Source organism: Gambusia affinis, linkage group LG21 (genome assembly GCF_019740435.1).
Source record: "Gambusia affinis linkage group LG21, SWU_Gaff_1.0, whole genome shotgun sequence".
Classification (NCBI taxonomy): Eukaryota; Metazoa; Chordata; class Actinopteri; order Cyprinodontiformes; family Poeciliidae; genus Gambusia; species Gambusia affinis.
The window spans coordinates 1440902-1463257 of record NC_057888.1 but is presented as its reverse complement, the minus strand read 5'-3'; the positions used below and the strand labels follow the sequence as shown (position 1 = coordinate 1463257).

The 22356-nt window shown below is 40.3% G+C and overlaps 2 protein-coding genes and 1 long non-coding RNA gene across 8 annotated transcripts; 1 reads left to right on the top strand and 2 right to left on the bottom strand.

The window, feature by feature from the left end:
• Positions 1–739: 739 nt before the first annotated feature.
• Positions 740–7583, bottom strand: LOC122824469 (myozenin-1-like). 2 transcript variants are annotated; one of them, XM_044105199.1, is made up of 2 exons: positions 7450–7583; positions 740–2298 (listed from the first exon to the last, which is right to left on the bottom strand). In XM_044105199.1, exons 1-2 carry the CDS (start codon positions 7575–7577, stop codon positions 1857–1859), a joined length of 570 nt encoding a protein of 189 aa, XP_043961134.1. In that variant the 5' UTR covers positions 7578–7583; the 3' UTR covers positions 740–1856. The 2 variants fall into 2 exon arrangements, with proteins under 2 accessions (XP_043961134.1, XP_043961135.1); XM_044105200.1 differs by lacking the exon at positions 7450–7583 and adding an exon at positions 4714–5685.
• LOC122824496 lies at positions 2739–13212 on the top strand. Its single transcript, XR_006369516.1, has 2 exons — positions 2739–3113; positions 10691–13212. It is a non-coding gene; the product is annotated as an uncharacterized LOC122824496 (long non-coding RNA).
• Positions 8326–20563, bottom strand: mynn (myoneurin). 5 transcript variants are annotated; one of them, XM_044105047.1, is made up of 10 exons: positions 20468–20563; positions 19850–19907; positions 17998–18101; positions 17822–17928; positions 16002–16936; positions 15677–15836; positions 15415–15593; positions 15244–15336; positions 14443–14568; positions 8326–9887 (listed from the first exon to the last, which is right to left on the bottom strand). In XM_044105047.1, the coding sequence occupies exons 3-10, from the start codon at positions 18085–18087 to the stop codon at positions 9475–9477; spliced, it is 2103 nt and encodes a 700-aa protein (XP_043960982.1). In that variant the 5' UTR covers positions 18088–18101; positions 19850–19907; positions 20468–20563; the 3' UTR covers positions 8326–9474. The 5 variants fall into 5 exon arrangements, with proteins under 5 accessions (XP_043960982.1, XP_043960983.1, XP_043960980.1 ...); XM_044105048.1 differs by having other exon boundaries at positions 17998–18098; XM_044105045.1 differs by having other exon boundaries at positions 17822–18101.
• Positions 20564–22356: the final 1793 nt, after the last annotated feature.

Below are 22356 nucleotides of genomic sequence, written 5' to 3'. Positions count from 1 at the left end.
CAACAATGTAGAGTTGCGTCATGCGCTGCATCACGCTCTGCGTCAACTGTTCAGGGTTTTTTCCCGCCACTGAAGGAAAACAGCTCGGCAAGTTTGAAAGTTTTACTTTGTACTTTTAGCTGTTGTGCTCATTCATTTCATAAAAACTGCTGGAATATAAAATACCTGAATAATCACAGTTACAATGAGTTTAATGTAAAACAAACTGGAACGATTTAATATTTCCTTTTTTTTTTCGTCTTTGGTCGGAGCGCGATCAAATTAACATAAAGGTTAGTTTTACATTTCTCATATTTTTCCATGACAATAGAACTAGTTTTTCTTGATTTATTTGTTCCCATCATGATGCGTAACGATGTTTGAATGTCACATCCTGATTGGCCCATAAAGTTCAGAGACAAACACTTTACAAGAGGAAAGTCACAATTCAGAGACCATTTTGATTTTACTCTAATCAATAAGAATGATTGATCCGCCATCGTCATCATGGAAATCCTGACTGTGCCCAGACTGCGGCTGCAGGTTTCCCTCTTCGCCTTTCTGCTCAAAACAGAGCGCCTACGGATGCTAATGCTAAAGCTGAAGCTACAGCTCCCCTAAAACTGGGCTAGCATCGCCACTGTGTTCTACGGTATCGGTTTAGTTTTGACATCATTTTGACAGTAATGCTAAATGCTAATGCTAAAGATAAATATTTTCCCGCTTTCCATCACAACAAATCAACACCGATGCATTTAGCTTTATTTCACGTCGCTTTTATTAATTTTTTTTCTCAGTTTTTTTATACTTTGCCTAACATGTAGTTATTCCTCACAACTGTACAATTAATGATGACATTTTGCAAAAATAAGACCTACAGAAAATGCTTTGTGTACAGCAGTTTTCCAACTAAACTAAACAGACACATTCTCTAACAGATGAGGAAATGATAAATAAAATGATTTTCTGGCCTACTTGCTACAAAACGTGAAAAAATAAAAAGATTCAGCACATTTCTCTATACACTGATTATTCCACCCAGAATGAAGCTGTAAAATAAGAAAAAATGTAATTCTGTTTACAGATTTAACTGAAGCTGTTCATAGTTAGGACATTTACCTTGAAGCAAAGATACTGCAAAACTTTCATGTCTTAAGTATTTATTTTAAGGAGAAAAAAAAAAGCTCAAAAATGTGTGAATTTCTTCTAGAAAGTCCTGGAATTAAACATTGAAGTGCATCGAGTACATAAAACATCTGCTGTCCGGATGAATCATCAGGAAGTGGATAGAATTAAGACTTTTCCGACCTGCAGACCGGACCGGTACCAGCAGGATTGGATTCTCATCTTCTGGCTCTGAACTAGAAGCCATTTTATCACTTCATGCTCACATTTTACTCTTGAATCGTCAAATTAATGACGCCGTCATTCAGGAGAAAACCTGCTGTTATGTTTTACTCCAAAATTATTTCAAACTCAACTGACGTTCTGCAGCTTGAAAGTTTCACCAGATTAAAGCCAAACAACCAGGAAACTGACTTCTTTTTTACGTTTATGTGCACCAAAATATATCCAACATAAAACAAAACTAATCATGCTACTTTACTCTGCAACAGAAAAATCTAAATCAGCTAAAGAATAAGATTTTACAAACTAAAGCAGAACTAACTTTAAAGATGTTCATCAGAAATAATAAAAAAAGAAGTAAAGATTAGTCAAAAGAAAAAGGAGCAAAATATTCTTTAAATAGGATGAAATGAGGGGTCAGAGGTCATTAATGTGGTAATACTCTGTGAAATGGTGAAACTGTTATCTAAATTGGTTCTGGTTGTTTTTAGAAATGAATCGGTTCTGAAAACGTGAAGTTGGGTCAGATTTTAGTCCGGAGTCCGTCCCGCCTCGGGGCTCACTGCGGCGGTGCCGGCGGCGCCTCGGCCGGGTCCACCGTCTTGATGATGATGATCTGCTCCAGGCCCGTGGCGGGCGACGCCGCCGGCCGCAGCTGCTCCACCAGCGCGTGCAGCGTGTCCGAGTTGATGGTCTGCTCCGGGTCGGCCTCGAAGGTCACCTGCTGGCCGGCGTCGGCGCTCAGCGCGTGATGGTCCGGCTCCGTCCTGAAGTCCTGGATGATGGCAGCGGGCTCGGTGGGCGGGTCTTCGGTGCCGGTGGTGGCGGCGGACGGTTCGGAGGCTTTGGGGCTCGGGGTCGGAGGTTCCGGGTTGCTTGGCTCTGATTCCGGGATGGAAACCAGACTCTTGTTGTCCTGCGTGAGTTTGCTCTGAACGAAGGCCACCGGATGGCTGGAGGCCAGCAGGACAACTGCAGAGGCACAACAAATCGCCATGGTTACCATCTAGAAAATCGCCACAGTTACTGTCCAGGGAGGCATCCTGACCAGATGCCCGAGCCTCAACTGACCCCCCGACGTGAAGGAGCAGCGGCTCTACTCTGAGTCCCTCCTGGATGACTGAGCTTCTCACCCTATCTCTAAACAGACATAAATAATAATTCATGTATGTATGTAGTACAGACCAAACGTTTGGACACACCTTCTAATTGAATTCAATAGAAGGTGTGTCCAAACGTTTGGTCTGTACTGTATATGATTACATGCTGCCTGATCGTATTAACATTAGGGATTACTCACAATAGTTATCAGTAATGACAGCTATAGTTAACTGCTATTATGTGATCAGACGTTCTTAGTTCAGAGTTTTAAGTTGGTGAGGTTTGACACGCCAAAGCCTAAATCTGATTGGTCAGTTTGCTTTTGTTTATTTCACAAGTTGCCGTTTTTCTGTAAGCTAATAATGAATGAATGGAGTTTGAACCTCTTGTAGTTCAAAGATCCTGAGCTGCTTCTTCTTCTTCTTTATTAATAGAGAAGAAGAAGAAGCTCAGAATCTTTGATCTTTGTTCTTAATAAAGAAGAAGAAGAAGAAAGATCAAAGATCTAATATCTAATGTATTTTTGTGTCTACTTTTGTTTTGGGCAGTGGACCTGGCCGAGGCTCAGGATCTTTGATCTTTCTTCTTCTAGAAGAAAGATCAAAGATCCTGAGCTTCTTCTTCTTCTTCTTTATTAAGAAGAAGAAGAAGAAAAAGGCCCGGTTCTCAACCAGGCCTTAATTAAGGTCTGGTTGAGAACCGGGCCTCAAGAAAAACTAGAGTTTAACAAGCACCTTATTTAATTATTTTTAAGCTTGTCCTGATGAGATACCTTGTGTTTCTTTCCCCTTTTTTTTTCTCTGAAGAGTTTTTTGTGGCGCTAGTGGCTCATATTTTTGTGACAGTAGGCAGAGAGGAAAGGAGGGGGTTGGGGGGAAGAGATGCGGCAAAGTCATCGGGACCGGGAGTCGAACCCGCGACGTCCGCGTTGAGGACTGAGGCCTCCAAACCTGGGGCGTGCTAACCCACTGCACCACCACAGCACGCCCCTTAATACCTTGTGTTTTTAATTGTATTTTGTGCATTCTCATAATTGTAAATGTTTTGTTAAAAATCAAAAAAAAAAAAAAAAATCTTCTTCTTCTTTTGAATTTCTCTGTGTAACTCAGGTTCTTTACCGCCACCTTCCAGACTGGAGTCTGAACCAGACGTAAAACCACTGTAATCTTCCCATAATTCCCGTTCTCCTCAGAAAACTAAAACTGCTGCTGAACACTTCATCCTCAGACGATTTTTGCAGCAAATTTCTAATATCCAATTTATTTTTGTTTCTACTTAACTCTCTGGTGATCACCTCTCTTTCCTGATTATATTTATTACATTCTAGAAAAAAATGCTGTATTGTTTCTGACTCTCCACAATATCTACACAAACCTGTACAGTTTGTTAATTATTTCCAGAGTACTATTTAACCCCGGATGCCCAAACCTTAACCTGGATATAACATCCTCTTCTCTTTTATTCCTATTACCTTTCCTTCATTCCCCAACTTTTTTCTTTGAATGCTATAATAAAATCTTGCATTGACTTCTCTATCCCATTCTTCCTGCCATTTCTTTTTAATATATCATTTTTGCTTACTTTGATATGAAGCTCAACATTGTCCTTTTTTGCTGCATTTTTAGCAAATTTATCCGCCAACTCGTTTCCTACTCTTCCAATATGGGCAGGAATCCATCCATCCATCCATCCATCCATTATCTGTTCACCCTTCTTCCCTAATGGGGTCAGGAGGGTTGCTGGTTCATCTCCAGCTGCGTCCAGGGCGAGAGGCAGGTTCACCTGGACAGGTCGCCAGTCTGTCGCAGGGCAGGAATCCAAAGTAATTTAATCCTGGATCCATATTTTTGAATTCTAAAAATGGGTTGATTAATATCCAGTGATATCTTGTCTTGTTTCTGAATTTTGCTCTAAAATACTTATTAATCCACTACTTGAATCTGAGCAAATCAATATTTTCTTCTTTCTCGTTTCTTCACTCCATTCTAGAGCCACTAATACAGCCGTTAATTCTCCTGTTTATACTGACAACCAATCTGTTACTCTTCTATTTTTCATAATATTTAAGTCCAGAATTTCTTTTTTATCATTGGACATTTTAGAAGCATCTGTATATACTTGTATATGCTCTGCATATTCTTTCCTTAAATACCTTTTCACCTTTTTCTTTTCTATTTGTCTTCCTCTTTCCAATAAACTTAAATCAACTTCAGCTTTTCCACTTAACCAAAGTGGAGTAACAGAAATATTCACCACTGGATGAACTAAATAATCATTTTTTCCTACCTCATTTATTTCAGGGTTAATAATCCATCCAGAACTGTTAGTTTTACTTTTTTGAACTTTTTCTTGATAAGGTTGTAACATGGCATAACTTTCCTTAACTCCTTTAATATTTGCCCAATAATTTCTGGCTACTTCTTTTCTTCTGAGCTCCAGCGGCCGCCTGAGCTTTTCACAGAGTGGTTCTGGTGGGTCGCCGGTTTATTCGTTTTTCTTCTGGTTTTTGAACTGAACAGCTGAAGATTTTTCTCTCTGACCCCCAGAAGTTAAAAGATCCAGGGTGGCACCCAGTACCGCAGCGTTCCTGACTGGTACATATTGACCAATGTTCTCCCAACTTGTTTTAATATTCCTGCTGATTGTGGCTCTCCTGGGGTTTCTGTTTCATTTTTCTCCTTAGGGTTTGGTGCCACCCTGGATCTCAATCTGTCATTTTTCAATTTAAGAGCTACAATTTCTTTATTTAATTCATTATTCTCTGCTTGGAGCCAGGCCACATGTTTTCTCTTCTCCTTTAAACTATTTTCACAATCCTTACGTGTTGTTCGCTCCCTTTCCTCTAGTTCCACATTTTTTTTTGATATTACATAAAAATCTCGTTCCATATCAAAAATTGTTTCTTTTGCTTCATCCAGCTCCTTAATTAATGTCCCAACTTGACTTTTGCAAAATTTATTTGAGTCAATCAGTATTTCGTTTTCAACCTGAAAGCTTCTGGCGTTTTTATTGGTGCAGCTGTTCAGTCGTTCAATTTTCCTCCTCAATTTTTCAACCATCTTTTGAAGCTCCTCCTTGTCCTGCTCCAGCTTCCCACACCTGGTTTCCAAAATTCTTACTCTCACCAACAAATCCTGTCTTTCCATGTTCGCCATCTTCACTATATTCTCTGTCTTCTCTATCTTCACTGTTTGCTGCCAGAAACTGCAAATGAATTTCTCTGTGGAATCTGAGAATACAAAGACAGTCGCCTGTGATGTCACAGACGGGTTAAGTGACATCACTGTGACATCAAAGCCACAAGAAGTCGGTTGGATATGGAGGGAACCGGGGGTGGAGGGAGGATATGTTGTTTTTTTTTAAACTTCATTCTGTATAACAACAGAGTTTTGCCTCATTTGTTCTGCCTCAAGTAAAAATAAATACAGATAAATTTATTCAAGATAAAGACAAAGTTAAGGAGCTTTGGTTCCAACTGTACAGTCAAACAACACAGATGTCATTTGTTTTAATAGCTTTTTTTGTTTTTGATAGTCGGGATATAAAACTTAACTTCATTGTAAAATGCAGCAAGGCTTTGTCAGGAATAATTCGAATGAATTTTAAGTTAAAAACACATTAATGTTACAGATCAAAGTAAAGTGCACTTTCAAGTTGTGTCTAAGTTTAATTAACATTAAAATCAATTAAACTTAATTGACTCAAGCACTGTTTCAATAAACAATGAATTGTTTTTTTATTTTATTGTACAACTCCAAAGAAATGAACCAATTCCAGAACCGACCCGGTAAAAAGCTCCGCCGGGATCCAAACCGCTCTTAGAACTACGGGAGATTCAAACTCCCATTTTTATCTTACAGAAAAAGCGCCAAGCCACCAAATAAACAAAAGTAAACTGACCAATAAGATTTAGGCTTTGGGTGCCCTTTGAGCCCCAGAGACTCACACAGATGTTTGCTTCGTACAAAATGTTTCGACACAAAAGATCTTTTTTTCTCCACAACTTTGTTAATAGTAAAAAGAGTCAAATAATAAAACATCCAGAAATTATTCTTTTCTTTTTTTACTTAAAGATCTCGAGGTTCACAGAGTTTGTGCAGCTGCAGGAACATTCAATTCTACATTTCTTAAATTTACTATTCACTAAGTATTATGTCCATCTAGAAAGAGGGTGTCCAAAGTGTGGTGTAGGGGCCATATGAGGCCCTTGACCTGATTTTTTGCGGCCCCTAACCGGCTTTCAACAATGATAAAAATTTTTAAAAATATTTTCCCTATTTTTACACGTTTTACCTTCTAAAGCTCTGCAACGCCCCCTGGTGGCCCACACTGTGAAAATGTAATGTAATGTAAATTAAGCCCCGCCCATCGGCTCACCGGCTCGCACCCGCTGAGCATTCCCCAAATGCTATGCTAGCTGCAGCGTAGAGGAGAGCAAGTGTAAGGGAGAGGGGGGCATGAGCAGCCAATGGAGAGTGATTGACAGCACTAAGACCCGCCTCCTGGCTCTCATTGGTTTGTTTTTCAGATTATCTCATATTTTGTTGTCACAACATAATAGTTTCAACAAATATGTAAAAACCTATTTTTATGTAATAGTTACATACAGCAGCTTTAATAGTCCGAAAGGTTGTTGCTTATAATACTAATAGTTTTGCACACTTATATTTGAAAGTCAATAATTTTCCGTATTTTGCTATTAATGTGGCCATTACATAAATATTTTGTGCAACCTTGTACATAATGATATACGCTGAATATAACTTTAATAATCAGAAAATTTACCAGAAATATATCACCAGTTATAGTTAGTAAGGAGGTAAAAAACAAAAAAGGTAGGACACAAGGAAATAAAAAAATAAAGGAAAGATGCAAGAAAATTAGAAGTAAAGAAACTAAGTCAGTTCGGGTCTGAATAGTTTTTCTTGAGCCAAATATTAAGCATTAGCTCCAGAAGCTAATGTCTCGTCTCGTTAAATCTTTACATTTCAGCTACTTTTTCACCCAGACTCAAACTCTCACCTTGTCGTCGTTGTTTTCTCTAAGTTTTCTAAAACAAACGAGTTTATAGTAATACCTTCATTTTCACAAATAGCTTTGTAACACTCGGATATGGGCTCAGCGACCATTACTGTGGACAAAAACGCCATTGTTATGGCAACAATGTAGAGTTGCGTCATGCGCTGCATCACGCTCTGCGTCAACTGTTCAGGGTTTTTTCCCGCCACTGAAGGAAAACAGCTCGGCAAGTTTGAAAGTTTTACTTTGTACTTTTAGCTGTTGTGCTCATTCATTTCATAAAAACTGCTGGAATATAAAATACCTGAATAATCACAGTTACAATGAGTTTAATGTAAAACAAACTGGAACGATTTAATATTTCCTTTTTTTTTTCGTCTTTGGTCGGAGCGCGATCAAATTAACATAAAGGTTAGTTTTACATTTCTCATATTTTTCCATGACAATAGAACTAGTTTTTCTTGATTTATTTGTTCCCATCATGATGCGTAACGATGTTTGAATGTCACATCCTGATTGGCCCATAAAGTTCAGAGACAAACACTTTACAAGAGGAAAGTCACAATTCAGAGACCATTTTGATTTTACTCTAATCAATAAGAATGATTGATCCGCCATCGTCATCATGGAAATCCTGACTGTGCCCAGACTGCGGCTGCAGGTTTCCCCTCTTCGTCTTTCTGCTCAAAACAGAGCGCCTACGGATGCTAATGCTAAAGCTGAAGCTACAGCTCCCCTAAAACTGGGCTAGCATCGCCACTGTGTTCTACGGTATCGGTTTAGTTTTGACATCATTTTGACAGTAATGCTAAATGCTAATGCTAAAGATAAATATTTTCCCGCTTTCCATCACAACAAATCAACACCGATGCATTTAGCTTTATTTCACGTCGCTTTTATTAATTTTTTTTCTCAGTTTTTTTATACTTTGCCTAACATGTAGTTATTCCTCACAACTGTACAATTAATGATGACATTTTGCAAAAATAAGACCTACAGAAAATGCTTTGTGTACAGCAGTTTTCCAACTAAACTAAACAGACACATTCTCTAACAGATGAGGAAATGATAAATAAAAATGATTTTCTGGCCTACTTGCTACACAAAACGTGAAAAAATAAAAAGATTCAGCACATTTCTCTATACACTGATTATTCCACCCAGAATGAAGCTGTAAAATAAGAAAAAATGTAATTCTGTTTACAGATTTAACTGAAGCTGTTCATAGTTAGGACATTTACCTTGAAGCAAAGATACTGCAAAACTTTCATGTCTTAAGTATTTATTTTAAGGAGAAAAAAAAAAGCTCAAAAATGTGTGAATTTCTTCTAGAAAGTCCTGGAATAAAACATTGAAGTGCATCGAGTACATAAAACATCTGCTGTCCGGATGAATCATCAGGAAGTGGATAGAATTAAGACTTTTCCGACCTGCAGACCGGACCGGTACCAGCAGGATTGGATTCTCATCTTCTGGCTCTGAACTAGAAGCCATTTTATCACTTCATGCTCACATTTTACTCTTGAATCGTCAAATTAATGACGCCGTCATTCAGGAGAAAACCTGCTGTTATGTTTTACTCCAAAATTATTTCAAATTCAACTGACGTTCTGCAGCTTGAAAGTTTCACCAGATTAAAGCCAAACAACCAGGAAACTGACTTCTTTTTTACGTTTATGTGCACCAAAATATATCCAACATAAAACAAAACTAATCATGCTACTTTACTCTGCAACAGAAAAATCTAAATCAGCTAAAGAATAAGATTTTACAAACTAAAGCAGAACTAACTTTAAAGATGTTCATCAGAAATAATAAAAAAAGAAGTAAAGATTAGTCAAAAGAAAAAGGAGCAAAATATTCTTTAAATAGGATGAAATGAGGGGTCAGAGGTCATTAATGTGGTAATACTCTGTGAAATGGTGAAACTGTTATCTAAATTGGTTCTGGTTGTTTTTAGAAATGAATCGGTTCTGAAAACGTGAAGTTGGGTCAGATTTTAGTCCGGAGTCCGTCCCGCCTCGGGGCTCACTGCGGCGGTGCCGGCGGCGCCTCGGCCGGGTCCACCGTCTTGATGATGATGATCTGCTCCAGGCCCGTGGCGGGCGACGCCGCCGGCCGCAGCTGCTCCACCAGCGCGTGCAGCGTGTCCGAGTTGATGGTCTGCTCCGGGTCGGCCTCGAAGGTCACCTGCTGGCCGGCGTCGGCGCTCAGCGCGTGATGGTCCGGCTCCGTCTTGAAGTCCTGGATGATGGCAGCAGGCTCGGTGGGCGGGTCTTCGGTGCCTGTGGTGGCGGCGGACGGTTCGGAGGCTTTGGGGCTCGGGGTCGGAGGTTCGGGGTTGCTTGGCTCTGATTCCGGGATGGAAACCAGACTCTTGTTGTCCTGCGTGAGTTTGCTCTGAACGAAGGCCACCGGATGGCTGGAGGCCAGCAGGACAACTGCAGAGGCACAACAAATCGCCATGGTTACCATCTAGAAAATCGCCACAGTTACCATCCAGGGAGGCATCCTGACCAGATGCCCGAGCCTCAACTGACCCCCCGACGTGAAGGAGCAGCGGCTCTACTCTGAGTCCCTCCTGGATGACTGAGCTTCTCACCCTATCTCTAAACAGACATAAATAATAATTCATGTATGTATGTAGTACAGACCAAACGTTTGGACACACCTTCTAATTGAATTCAATAGAAGGTGTGTCCAAACGTTTGGTCTGTACTGTATATGATTACATGCTGCCTGATCGTATTAACATTAGGGATTACTCACAATAGTTATCAGTAATGACAGCTATAGTTAACTGCTATTATGTGATCAGACGTTCTTAGTTCAGAGTTTTAAGTTGGTGAGGTTTGACACGCCAAAGCCTAAATCTGATTGGTCAGTTTGCTTTTGTTTATTTCACAAGTTGCCGTTTTTCTGTAAGCTAATAATGAATGAATGGAGCTTGAACCTCTTGTAGTTCAAAGATCCTGAGCTGCTTCTTCTTCTTCTTTATTAATAGAGAAGAAGAAGAAGCTCAGAATCTTTGATCTTTCTTCTTAATAAAGAAGAAGAAAGATCAAAGATCTAATATCTAATGTATTTTTGTGTCTACTTTTGTTTTGGGCAGTGGACCTGGCCGAGGCTCAGGATCTTTGATCTTTCTTCTTCTAGAAGAAAGATCAAAGATCCTGAGCTTCTTCTTCTTTATCAAGAAGAAGAAGAAGAAAAAGGCCCGGTTCTCAACCAGGCCTTAATTAAGGCCTGGTTGAGTTTTGTTTCCACAGAGCCACCGGGAACAAGCAAAATTTCATGCAGTTATGGGGTTTTAATGGGATATTGTGCAACATATCGACTCAAGAAAAACTAGAGTTTAACAAGCACCTTATTTAATTATTTTTAAGCTTGTCCTGATGAGCTTGTCCTTGTGTTTCTTTCCCCTTTTTTTTTCTCTGAAGAGTTTTTTGTGGCGCTAGTGGCTCATATTTTTGTGACAGTAGGCAGACAGGAAAGGAGGGGGGTTGGGGGGAAGAGATGCGGCAAAGTCATCGGGACCGGGAGTCGAACCCGCGACGTCCGCGTTGAGGACTGAGGCCTCCGAACCTGGGGCGTGCTAACCCACTGCACCACCACAGCACGCCCCTTAATACCTTGTGTTTTTAATTGTATTTTGTGCATTCTCATAATTGTAAATGTTTTGTTAAAAATCAAAAAAAAAAAAAATCTTCTTCTTCTTTTGAATTTCTCTGTGTAACTCAGGTTCTTTACCGCCACCTTCCAGACTGGAGTCTGAACCAGACGTAAAACCACTGTAATCTTCCCATAATTCCCGTTCTCCTCAGAAAACTAAAACTGCTGCTGAACACTTCATCCTCAGACGATTTTTGCAGCAGATTTCTAATATCCAATTTATTTTTGTTTCTACTTAACTCTCTGGTGATCACCTCTCTTTCCTGATTATATTTATTACATTCTAGAAAAAAATGCTGTATTGTTTCTGACTCTCCACAATATCTACACAAACCTGTACAGTTTGTTAATTATTTCCAGAGTACTATTTAACCCCGGATGCCCAAACCTTAACCTGGATATAACATCCTCTTCTCTTTTATTCCTATTACCTTTCCTTCATTCCCCAACTTTTTTCTTTGAATGCTATAATAAAATCTTGCATTGACTTCTCTATCCCATTCTTCCTGCCATTTCTTTTTAATATATCATTTTTGCTTACTTTGATATGAAGCTCAACATTGTCCTTTTTTGCTGCATTTTTAGCAAATTTATCCGCCAACTCGTTTCCTACTCTTCCAATATGGGCAGGAATCCATCCATCCATCTTCTTACACCCTTCTTCCCTAATGGGGTCAGGAGGGTTGCTGGTTCCTCTCCAGCTGCGTCCAGGGCGAGAGGCAGGTTCACCTGGACAGGTCGCCAGTCTGTCGCAGGGCAGGAATCCAAAGTAATTTAATCCTGGATCCATATTTTTGAATTCTAAAAATGGGTTGATTAATATCCAGTGATATCTTGTCTTGTTTCTGAATTTTGCTCTAAAATACTTATTAATCCACTACTTGAATCTGAGCAAATCAATATTTTCTTCTTTCTCGTTTCTTCACTCCATTCTAGAGCCACTAATACAGCCGTTAATTCTCCTGTTTATACTGACAACCAATCTGTTACTCTTCTATTTTTCATAATATTTAAGTCCAGAATTTCTTTTTTATCATCTGACATTTTAGAAGCATCTGTATATACTTGTATATGCTCTGCATATTCTTTCCTTAAATACCTTTTCACCTTTTTCTTTTCTATTTGTCTTCCTCTTTCCAATAAACTTAAATCAACTTCAGCTTTTCCACTTAACCAAAGTGGAGTAACAGAAATATTCACCACTGGATGAACTAAATAATCATTTTTTCCTACCTCATTTATTTCAGGGTTAATAATCCATCCAGAACTGTTAGTTTTACTTTTTTGAACTTTTTCTTGATAAGGTTGTAACATGGCATAACTTTCCTTAACTCCTTTAATATTTGCCCAATAATTTCTGGCTACTTCTTTTCTTCTGAGCTCCAGCGGCCGCCTGAGCTTTTCACAGAGTGGTTCTGGTGGGTCGCCGGTTTATTCGTTTTTCTTCTGGTTTTTGAACTGAACAGCTGAAGATTTTTCTCTCTGACCCCCAGAAGTTAAAAGATCCAGGGTGGCACCCAGTACCGCAGCGTTCCTGACTGGTACATATTGACCAATGTTCTCCCAACTTGTTTTAATATTCCTGCTGATTGTGGCTCTCCTGGGGTTTCTGTTTCATTTTTCTCCTTAGGGTTTGGTGCCACCCTGGATCTCAATCTGTCATTTTTCAATTTAAGAGCTACAATTTCTTTATTTAATTCATTATTCTCTGCTTGGAGCCAGGCCACATGTTTTCTTTTCTCCTTTAAACTATTTTCACAATCCTTACGTGTTGTTCGCTCCCTTTCCTCTAGTTCCACATTTTTTTTTGATATTACATAAAAATCTCGTTCCATATCAAAAATTGTTTCTTTTGCTTCATCCAGCTCCTTAATTAATGTCCCAACTTGACTTTTGCAAAATTTATTTGAGTCAATCAGTATTTCGTTTTCAACCTGAAAGCTTCTGGCGTTTTTATTGGTGCAGCTGTTCAGTCGTTCAATTTTCCTCCTCAATTTTTCAACCATCTTTTGAAGCTCCTCCTTGTCCTGCTCCAGCTTCCCACACCTGGTTTCCAAAATTCTTACTCTCACCAACAAATCCTGTCTTTCCATGTTCGCCATCTTCACTATATTCTCTGTCTTCTCTATCTTCACTGTTTGCTGCCAGAAACTGCAAATGAATTTCTCTGTGGAATCTGAGAATACAAAGACAGTCGCCTGTGATGTCACAGACGGGTTGAGTGACATCACTGTGACATCAAAGCCACAAGAAGTCGGTTGGATATGGAGGGAACCGGGGGTGGATATGTTGTTTTTTTTTAAACTTCATTCTGTATAACAACAGAGTTTTGCCTCATTTGTTCTGCCTCAAGTAAAAATAAATACAGATAAATTTATTCAAGATAAAGACAAAGTTAAGGATCTTTGGTTCCAACTGTACAGTCAAACAACACAGATGTCATTTGTTTTAATAGCTTTTTTTGTTTTTGATAGTCGGGATATAAAACTTAACTTCATTGTAAAATGCAGCAAGGCTTTGTCAGGAATAATTCGAATGAATTTTAAGTTAAAAACACATTAATGTTACAGATCAAAGTAAAGTGCACTTTCAAGTTGTATCTAAGTTTAATTAACATTAAAATCAATTAAACTTAATTGACTCAAGTACTGTTTCAATAAACAATGAATTGTTTTTTTATTTTATTGTCCAACTCCAAAGAAATGAACCAATTCCAGAACCGACCCGGTAAAAAGCTCCGCCGGGATCCAAACCGCTCTTAGAACTACGGGAGATTCAAACTCCTGCCGTTCATTTTTATCTTACAGAAAAAGCGCCAAGCCACCAAATAAACAAAAGTAAACTGACCAATAAGATTTAGGCTTTGGGTGCCCTTTGACCCCCAGAGACTCACACATATGTTTGCTTCGTACAAAATGTTTTGACACAAAAGATCTTTTTTTCTCCACAACTTTGTTAATAGTAAAAAGAGTCAAATAATAAAACATCCAGAAATTATTCTTTTCTTTTTTTACTTAAAGATCTCGAGGTTCACAGAGTTTGTGCAGCTGCAGGAACATTCAATTCTACATTTCTTAAATTTACTATTCACTAAGTATTATGTCCATCTAGAAAGAGGGTGTCCAAAGTGTGGTGGAGGGGCCATATGAGGCCCTTGACCTGATTTTTTGCGGCCCCTAACCGTCTTTCAACAATGATAAAAATTTTTAAAAATATTTTCCCTATTTTTACACGTTTTACCTTCTAAAGCTCTGCAACGCCCCCTGGTGGCCCACACTGTGAAAATGTAATGTAATGTAAATTAAGCCCCGCCCATCGGCTCACCGGCTCGCGCCCGCTCCTTGTGTTGTCGCACTTCGTCGGCGTGAGCCTTCTCCTGATGTTTGATCATGTTCTTCACGCTGGCGAAGCGGTTCCCACACAGCAGGCACTGGACGCCAGAGTTTCCATCTGGACACACACACACACACACACATTTATTATTTCTGAAAGTGACGCTCACATATTCTATACTTTCAATATTTCCAGCCTTTTTCTCTGAAAATGTTGATTATTTTAGCTTAAATGTGATGAAAACCCAACATTAACATCTACTTAGCATAAGAGCAGAAAAAACAAAACAGTTCTGCAAAAAAAGTGACTTTTTGGTGCTTCCCTTCACTTCTGCTGCTGCACGGTTCTCAGACTGTAAAACAGCATCCTGGTCACTGATGTTGCCACAGTTTTGTTTTTTTAAAATTAAACTACTTGTTGAAAACAGTCGTTTATCATCAGTGAGTGGTTTTAAATCTCTACAAGCACTCATATTTTAATAAAATACTATTTATAGAAGGCATGATAATATTTTTAATCATGCCTTCTGTGAGTTGACCTGAACTCAGAGTCCAAATAAACAGAAGCCGGGCTGCTAGATCTCCAGGCTGCTGCCTCACAGTCTTTCTTAGTTTTACCAAACCGTGTAAAATCTTTACATTAAAAACTTGGATTTGAACCTTAGATGTTGTTTACATCCAGATAAACAGATAAAAGTAGGGAGTTGATCTGTTTTTCTGTCTTCTTCGCTCAGAGTGGCGTTGCGGTCACTTTAAATTTTAATCTAATGAACATAATCTAATCTGAACTCACCTGGGTGAAGCCTCCTCAGGTGCTTCTTCAGCTCAGAAGATGTCGCAAATTTGGCGTCACAGTTTGTTTGTGAACATTTGTACGGAGTTTCGCCTGAAACAGGAACAGGAACAGATTAAAATGGTGTTAGCTCCGCCCACCTCGGTGCGTATGAATAATAATGAGCTCCACCTGTGTGTTTCCTGGCGTGTGCGATGAGAGAGGAAGACACGGAGAAGGACATGCCACACAGGTCACACTGGTACGGCTTCTCCCCGGTGTGGCGCCTCTTGTGGTAGGTCAGGGTACTGGACTGAGCGAACGCCTGACCGCAGATGTCGCAGACGTACGGTTTCTCTCCGCTGTGGAGTCTGTGGGAAAAAACACAGTAAAGAAGTGACCATTCAGCCGTTTCCTCTGCAGCTCAGTCAGTTTAACGCAGCAGGAGGAGAACCTGATGTGGATTTTGTAGTTGGACGATGTGGCGAACTTGAAGCCGCAGCGTTCGCAGGTGTACGGTTTCTCCTCTCCATGGTGCATCCGGCGGTGAGCCACCAGCTGGCACTTCTGGGCAAAACATTTGTCACAGTTGCTGCAGGTGAACGGCTTCTCACCTGGAGACAAACAGGTTAAACTGTTTAAAACGAGCAGCTGGGAGATATTTTATCTTTATCTGGAGCATTTCCTTATTTTTCCTCTGTTATTTTTGTTTTGAAGCTGCTGATCTGTGGTATTTTCTCTGTTATTTTTCTTGTTATTCTCTCCGGTGTCTTGCTGACCTGTGTGGATGCGCAGGTGTGTCTTGAGCTGCGTGGCCTGCCTGAAGGTCTTGGAGCAGAAGATGCATGAAAACGGCTTCAGGCCCTTGTGGATCTTCTCGTGGCGCCGCAGGCTGCTGATGTCTTTGAACAGCTTGTTGCATTCGCTGCAGGTCAGCGACTCGCCCAGCTCCGATCCGTCGTGCTCCCCGCCCTCCGCCTCGCGCTCTTCCTCAGTTCCCAGCTCCCCGCTCTCCTCGTCCTCATCTTCGTCGTCGTCCTCCTCAATCTTCCTCCGGCCCCGGCCTCGCCCCCTCCCACGCCCCCGACCCCGCCCGCGACCTCTCCCTCTCCTCGCCTCGCCGCCCAGCCGTGGTTTCTTGGCCGGCAGCTCTTCTTCTCTGGACGGGCTCCAGTCGGCCGACGTGTCCCCGAAGTCGGCCGGCGTTTCGCCAAAGTCCTTTACGCTGCCGTCCGATTCGCCGGCAGACAGATCTTCTTCTCTGGTGGTTCCTCTTCCTCGGCCGCGCCCGCTGCCTCTGGGCCGCCCCCTGCCTCTGTAGCTGTGGATCTTGGCGGTGCCGCTCACCACCAGCTGCTCGCCGCTGAAGCTCTTGGGCCTCCTCCCTCTCTTCCTGCCTGTCACTCGGCCAAAGCTCCGCGGCGTGGCGGGCTTGTAATCCACGTCGTCGCCCAGGTCCTCGTCCCGCGGGTCGAAGTCGTGGATCTTCCCTTCCAGGCCGTCCTCCTTGAAGTCTCCGACCACGGAGGCGATGGACAGAGGGATGGGGGACGGCGGGCTGCCGGGACTCGGCGGACACGGCTCCGCCTCGCCGTCCGCCACCGACTGGGACGTCTCGCCGGACTCGGACCAGCAGGGGACTTTCTCCAGGTACTTAGTGGCCTCCGACATTCCCAGGAAGACGGCGGCTCGGCGCACGGCGGCCTGCCTGGTGCTGAAACCACAGAAGAAGAACAGTTAAGGCAAGAATCACACAATGAATCTGATTATTGAAATAATTAATGAATTTAGAAATTGATTATTCGTTAACTGGAGAACACCGAATCAAAAATACCTTTGAAAAATCCGTAGTTAAGCCAAATTTATTAATATATTTACATTTTATATTTAAGATAAAAGTTTGTTGTTTGTAAATATGTTCAACCAAAACTCAAGAGACATTTTATCTTCACCTGAAAGGATTTCTGTTATTGTATTGAAGCAATAACATTTTATTGTCTTATTTAAAAAAGGAAATTTATTAGATGTTTAGTTTGATATTTTAGTGTATTTCAAATAATGTACAAAAAACTTTCAGTCTTTTCATATCAAACTTGATCACAATCTATTTTTTTCCATAAATAAATGCAAATGACAGAAAATATTTTTAAAAACTTGCTTTTATTTCAATCATGACTTCTGTGAGTTGAAGTCAGAGGCTATAAAACAAGATGGCCGCCCTGGGCGTGCTGACATCACTGTGTGAAAATAAGAAGCGCGCTGGTGGAAAAAAATTCACATTTTGAAATTTTATCTTATTTTGCTGTGCAAGTAACTCAAAAGGTTGTTGCTAGGTAACCAAAGAGACTGAGTGAGTTGATGCCACCAACATTGCTTTGCTAGCTGGCTGCGAGAGGTTGAGCAGCTAAATTCTTTCCTCTGCCTACATCTCCCAGAATGCCGTGTGGTTCTGGATCAGAGTCCAGTGAATATTCTATTTATTAGCTGATATTGGTTTTGTGTCCATCCTGATATTCTTATTGATTTATCACGATGTGTTCTGACGTATTTCGTTCCGTCTTCCTTGCGTTTCGTTTCCAGGTGGGATCTCGCCGCCTACCTGCTCAGGTTCATCTGCCCCGTGTAAACGAACTCCAGAAGCTTCTCCAGGGAGTAGCGGCTGACCTTCTCCGGGTCCAGAGTCGTGAACTCTTCGCCCTTTTCCGCCTGGACAGAGAAATAATCGCTGAAGGCTGCCAGAATGTTGCGGTGAGCCCTGAACTCCACGTCTTTCACCATGATGGTGATGTCACACAGGAAGTCCATCTCCCGCTGCTGATGCAGGCGCTGCAGGAGCAGCCGTCCGTGGCTGGCGAGCTGAGCCATCGCTGCTGCTGCTGCTGGAGGGGTGATTCAGAGGACCGGGTCAGCTTTCACACGCTAACAGGGACTGACTGACTGAAACACGCTAATCACACTCTGAGATCACGTCACTGCAAAAAGAAAGGACACCCCGTCTCTCCTTAAGGGTTTTTATTTCCACAAACGTAAAAATGCAGCATGTACAGGGGGTGTACTTTCTTTTTCAACTCGACTGTCAGTCTGAGGAATGAAATGTGCTGATTGGTTGAGACTCAGGGTCACCGCGGCTCTTTCTAACTTCCTGAGGGAAAGTACTCCTGGCTCAGAGCGCCTGCCTCCTTTCTGTCCTCTCAAACTGAACCTGCCTCTGCTGGGCGCTGCTTCCTGTCCACTGTCGCCACATGCTTGCCCAGGACGGTTCCTCTTTATTTAAAGCAGCTCTGAATTATAACGGAGATGAAATCAAGAACCCGGAGCTCAATGAACTAAATATAGAAGATAAATAAACTTCCTGTTGCTCCAGACTGGTTATAAACCCTTAATGGTTCCTCAGGGGGAACCAGTGACCTGCAGCCAGTTCATACTGGAAACCAGTTCAGCTTCCCTTCAACAGCCATCCATCACTGTTTTAATAATATTTCTATTAACTCCAAATATTGATTTATTCATGATTCATTACACTCTGCTGTCCTGATAAATATTATATTTGGGTGCAATAAAGTATTTCTAATTAATTTTTATTATAAAAAGTTTTTATTTTATTTCATAAGAATAAAACAAATACAAATACTAAAAACTAATTATTAGTTATTTATTAGGGTTGAGATTATTCAAATAATAATAAACATTTACAATTATTTATAAATAATAAAAGAAAAAAGCACATTTCACTCATGTTTAAAATATATTTTATTTATAGATTTTTTTAAAGTTTTATAAAATTTTTTTTTTTTTTTTTGGGACTTAAAATAAATGTCAAGTATATAAATATTACTACAATCATGTCATTCTTTTTTAAATTATTAGTATTACATTATTTTGGCATGCCAGTTAAGATGATTATTATTTTTTGATCATTTTAATTATGATATTGTTTCTATAATAGTAGTTATAACTATTATTACTGTAGTTGACACAATTGTTATTATTTTACAGGTCTTAAATATTATCACTGTTACAAGTATTAAAAATGAAACAAAAAATTTAAATAATCATTTATGGCTTTTTGAGACATTTGAGATAAAATTAAAATTGAGTTTAATGAATATTTTTCAGTAAATCAGAAAAAAACTTGTTCAATATTGAACAAAAACATTTTTTCCTTATTTAATTTTATTATTTTCTTATACTTTGTAACCCACTAATGTTTTAATCATGTTAACAATACATAAAAACATCAACAATTTCGTTTTCCTTCCTAATATAACTTGTATTTTTATTTAAGGATCTTTTTCAGACCGTAATCAGCCTGGAGCAGAAAATAATGAAGAGTTTGATTATGTGAATAATAATAATATAATAAACTGATCAAATAAAGATAAAAGTATAGAGCTTTTTCTAATATTGCCTTACTATTTCCCAACAAGCAGAAAACTTTGAATGGCTCCTTTTTAAAAAATTAAAAAATACTTGCAACTTTTTGTAAATTATTTTTTTATGCTTTTTGAAACTTTTAAAATAAGAACTGAGTATATTTACATCAAAATTGAGCTGAATTTATTTTTCTATACAGATAATAACATGAATGGGGAAACGATGAGAAGTTTAAAGCAGAAGGAAAAGTCACCCTCAGTGTTGTTTCCAGTGAAGCTTCAGTCACTTTCCCCTCCTCTTCTCTGCAGACCCTGCAATGAAGGCGACAGACAAAATAAACAACAATTATAATGTTCATCAACAGTCTGAATATTAATATATTATGTAGCTAAAGGCTTGAGGTCTGCAGCTCAGACAGGCGAGCTGAAGAAGCAGATTTTGGAAAATAAAAGCTCCCTCCAGTTTCCTGAGGAGGCCTTTAGCACCGGCTAATGCTAGCAGCGGCTGTACATCCTCTTTAAATGACCTCTGCGGGCTGTTTTCTGCCCAGCCCCGGTTAACGTGAACATTTCCCCCGGTTAGATCCAGTAGAGAGCCGGTTTTCCCTCCCCAGCGGTCTGAGCAGACCGGATCATCTCCCAGACCAAAGCTAACTATTCTCGCAACGATAAAAAGCGCGGAAAACATTGAGCTCTTATTTCGAAGGTTTGACGGTTTCTACAGGCGGGGTCGACGTAAGCGGCCACAAAACCCCGCAAACGCATTCATTTCACAGACACACCGTTCAAATATGGCAACAGCTGATTAAATTTCATTGCACAAATTCGTTATTTTTAGTCCAAAGCGAAGAATTTAAAAGCACAAAAACTACCTTCTAATATCCGCGATCTCCAGCCATTACCCACGTGATTTTGAATATCTCGCGAGACATAACTATTGAACAAAGATGTTCGTCGGGGTTGAGATGATTCCCGTCTCGCCTCGATTACAGTCATGGCAGCCAAGGAAGGGATTTAATCCCTTGATTTTACCGTGTTAACATTAATAATAGGTCAGATGTGGAGTTTTAAAGTAAAATAGATAATCAATCTTGAACATAATTGGAAAATTAAAATGGAAACCTATTGTATTAATCCTAGAAAAAAATTAAATGTTGTTAACTCATATAATCTAAGGTTGGTCAAAGAATTATTGTATATCTGCTGGCTGTGGGCAGAAAGGATCTCCCACAGGGAGGATGCTCCGGGTTGTCCCTAAGTATCTTGATTATATGACGAATGGAGAAGAAATGTGTCTGCATTTTATGCTGAAAGATACCTTTGTGTTGATTTCTCAGTGTCCCCCAAACCTATCTATTCTTTGTCTATATGTTGAGGTCCTCTTGTGGTTTGACCAGTCACATGTGTGGGATCAGTGCTGAAAATGGATGAATGGATATTTCATTCATCCATGTGAATGAGGACTTCCTCAGCACTCATTCACATGATTTAGAGCTTTCTGAAAACAGATGATGCCCTCTGACCCAACGTAGCCGGATTGGTGGCATTCAGGGACATCTGTTGTCTCAGGAATGTTTATCACATCCTACATCAGTAAACTCACACATTCAGCTACAACAAGCACACCCTTTTCCACTCTATCGGTGTACACTACATGGAGATAATTAATTTCTCCTGTCTGAGTAATGCTGAACCACACAAAGCAGAAATACGCCTCTGAAAGATGAGATGAGAAGATGAGATGAGAAGATGAGATACGAAATGAACAGAAGTCTTCATTCCAGCTGAAGTGGTTTAATGTCAGCCATGGTTCCCCATTTCCAGCTTTGTTGTGTGTGTTTGGGGATCATTGTATTTTTGAACACCTGATTGTTTCAAAGTTTCAACCATCTGAGCCAAACTGTCGCTGTCCACTGAAAGGAACTGGTTTGGATGATTCGGACCAACCCAGGAACCATCAAGGTTAAACTGGAAGCTACAGAAACACCAGCAACAAGCCAGAGTTTTATATACAATGTGTTTAGGATGTAAAGAACTTTGAACTGCCTGGTTGATGAAATTCTCTCTACAAATAAACCTGAATGTCAGAGACGTAGTTGGAGTTTTCCTCTTGGTCAGATTACCTTCAGAGTCGGTTCTTGTCCCTCTATGCCATAAGTCTGGGGGACATTTCTTCCCCACATGTCTAAGGAGTTTCCATTTGCTACAATTCACCACACAACTCCTCAGTGGTATTGAGTTCTGGCCTTTGACTGGGCCTTTGGATTCTCCAGTTCTTTGTGGATTTGCTGGAATGTTTTGGGTCATTATCATGTTTCTGGGTCCAGTTCTGACTTCATTTTTTCATGGATATTTTTCTCTGAAATTGAAGAAGGCTAGTGAAGCGCTGAGCTGTAGGACTCGCTGTCTGAGTTTGACACAGTGGGTCTACTGGTGGGGATCTGAAGGGTCCGGCCCATTCTGCTGACTCTGTGGATTTTGGGTCGTAAACAGAAGAAGTGGGGTCTGGATGGATGATCATCTGTTAGGTATTGGACTTGTTTTTGGTTCATTGAGAATTTTAAGTGAATTATTGACTCAGATTTGTGATTCCAGATGGAGCCATTGGTAGAATCGAGTTGTCTCATGGCTTCCCATAACGATGTCCTTCTCTGGGGTAAAGTTTGTTTTTTCTGGTTTTCAGGCTTTGGGTCTTCCGTCCTACGGTGTTGGTATGAGGTTATTTTTCTGTGTTTGATTTATGCCTGATGTCCTTTGTCCT

What these genes read in the sequence shown, in the direction of transcription:
- mynn (XM_044105045.1), bottom strand. Translation starts at nt 18,087, where the DNA reads ATGGCTCAGCTCGCCAGCCACGGACGGCTGCTCCTGCAGCGCCTGCAT. An exon ending in GGGCAGATGAACCTGAGCAG is followed by an intron (nt 16,937 to 17,821) that starts GTAGGCGGCGAG and finishes CTGTGGTTTCAG; the next exon opens with CACCAGGCAGGCCGCCGTGC. An exon ending in CAAGGAGCGGGCGCGAGCCG is followed by an intron (nt 9,888 to 14,442) that starts GTGAGCCGATGG and finishes GTGCCTCTGCAG; the next exon opens with TTGTCCTGCTGGCCTCCAGC.
- LOC122824469 (XM_044105199.1), bottom strand. Translation starts at nt 7,577, where the DNA reads ATGGCGTTTTTGTCCACAGTAATGGTCGCTGAGCCCATATCCGAGTGT. An exon ending in GAGAAAACAACGACGACAAG is followed by an intron (nt 2,299 to 7,449) that starts GTGAGAGTTTGA and finishes GTGCCTCTGCAG; the next exon opens with TTGTCCTGCTGGCCTCCAGC.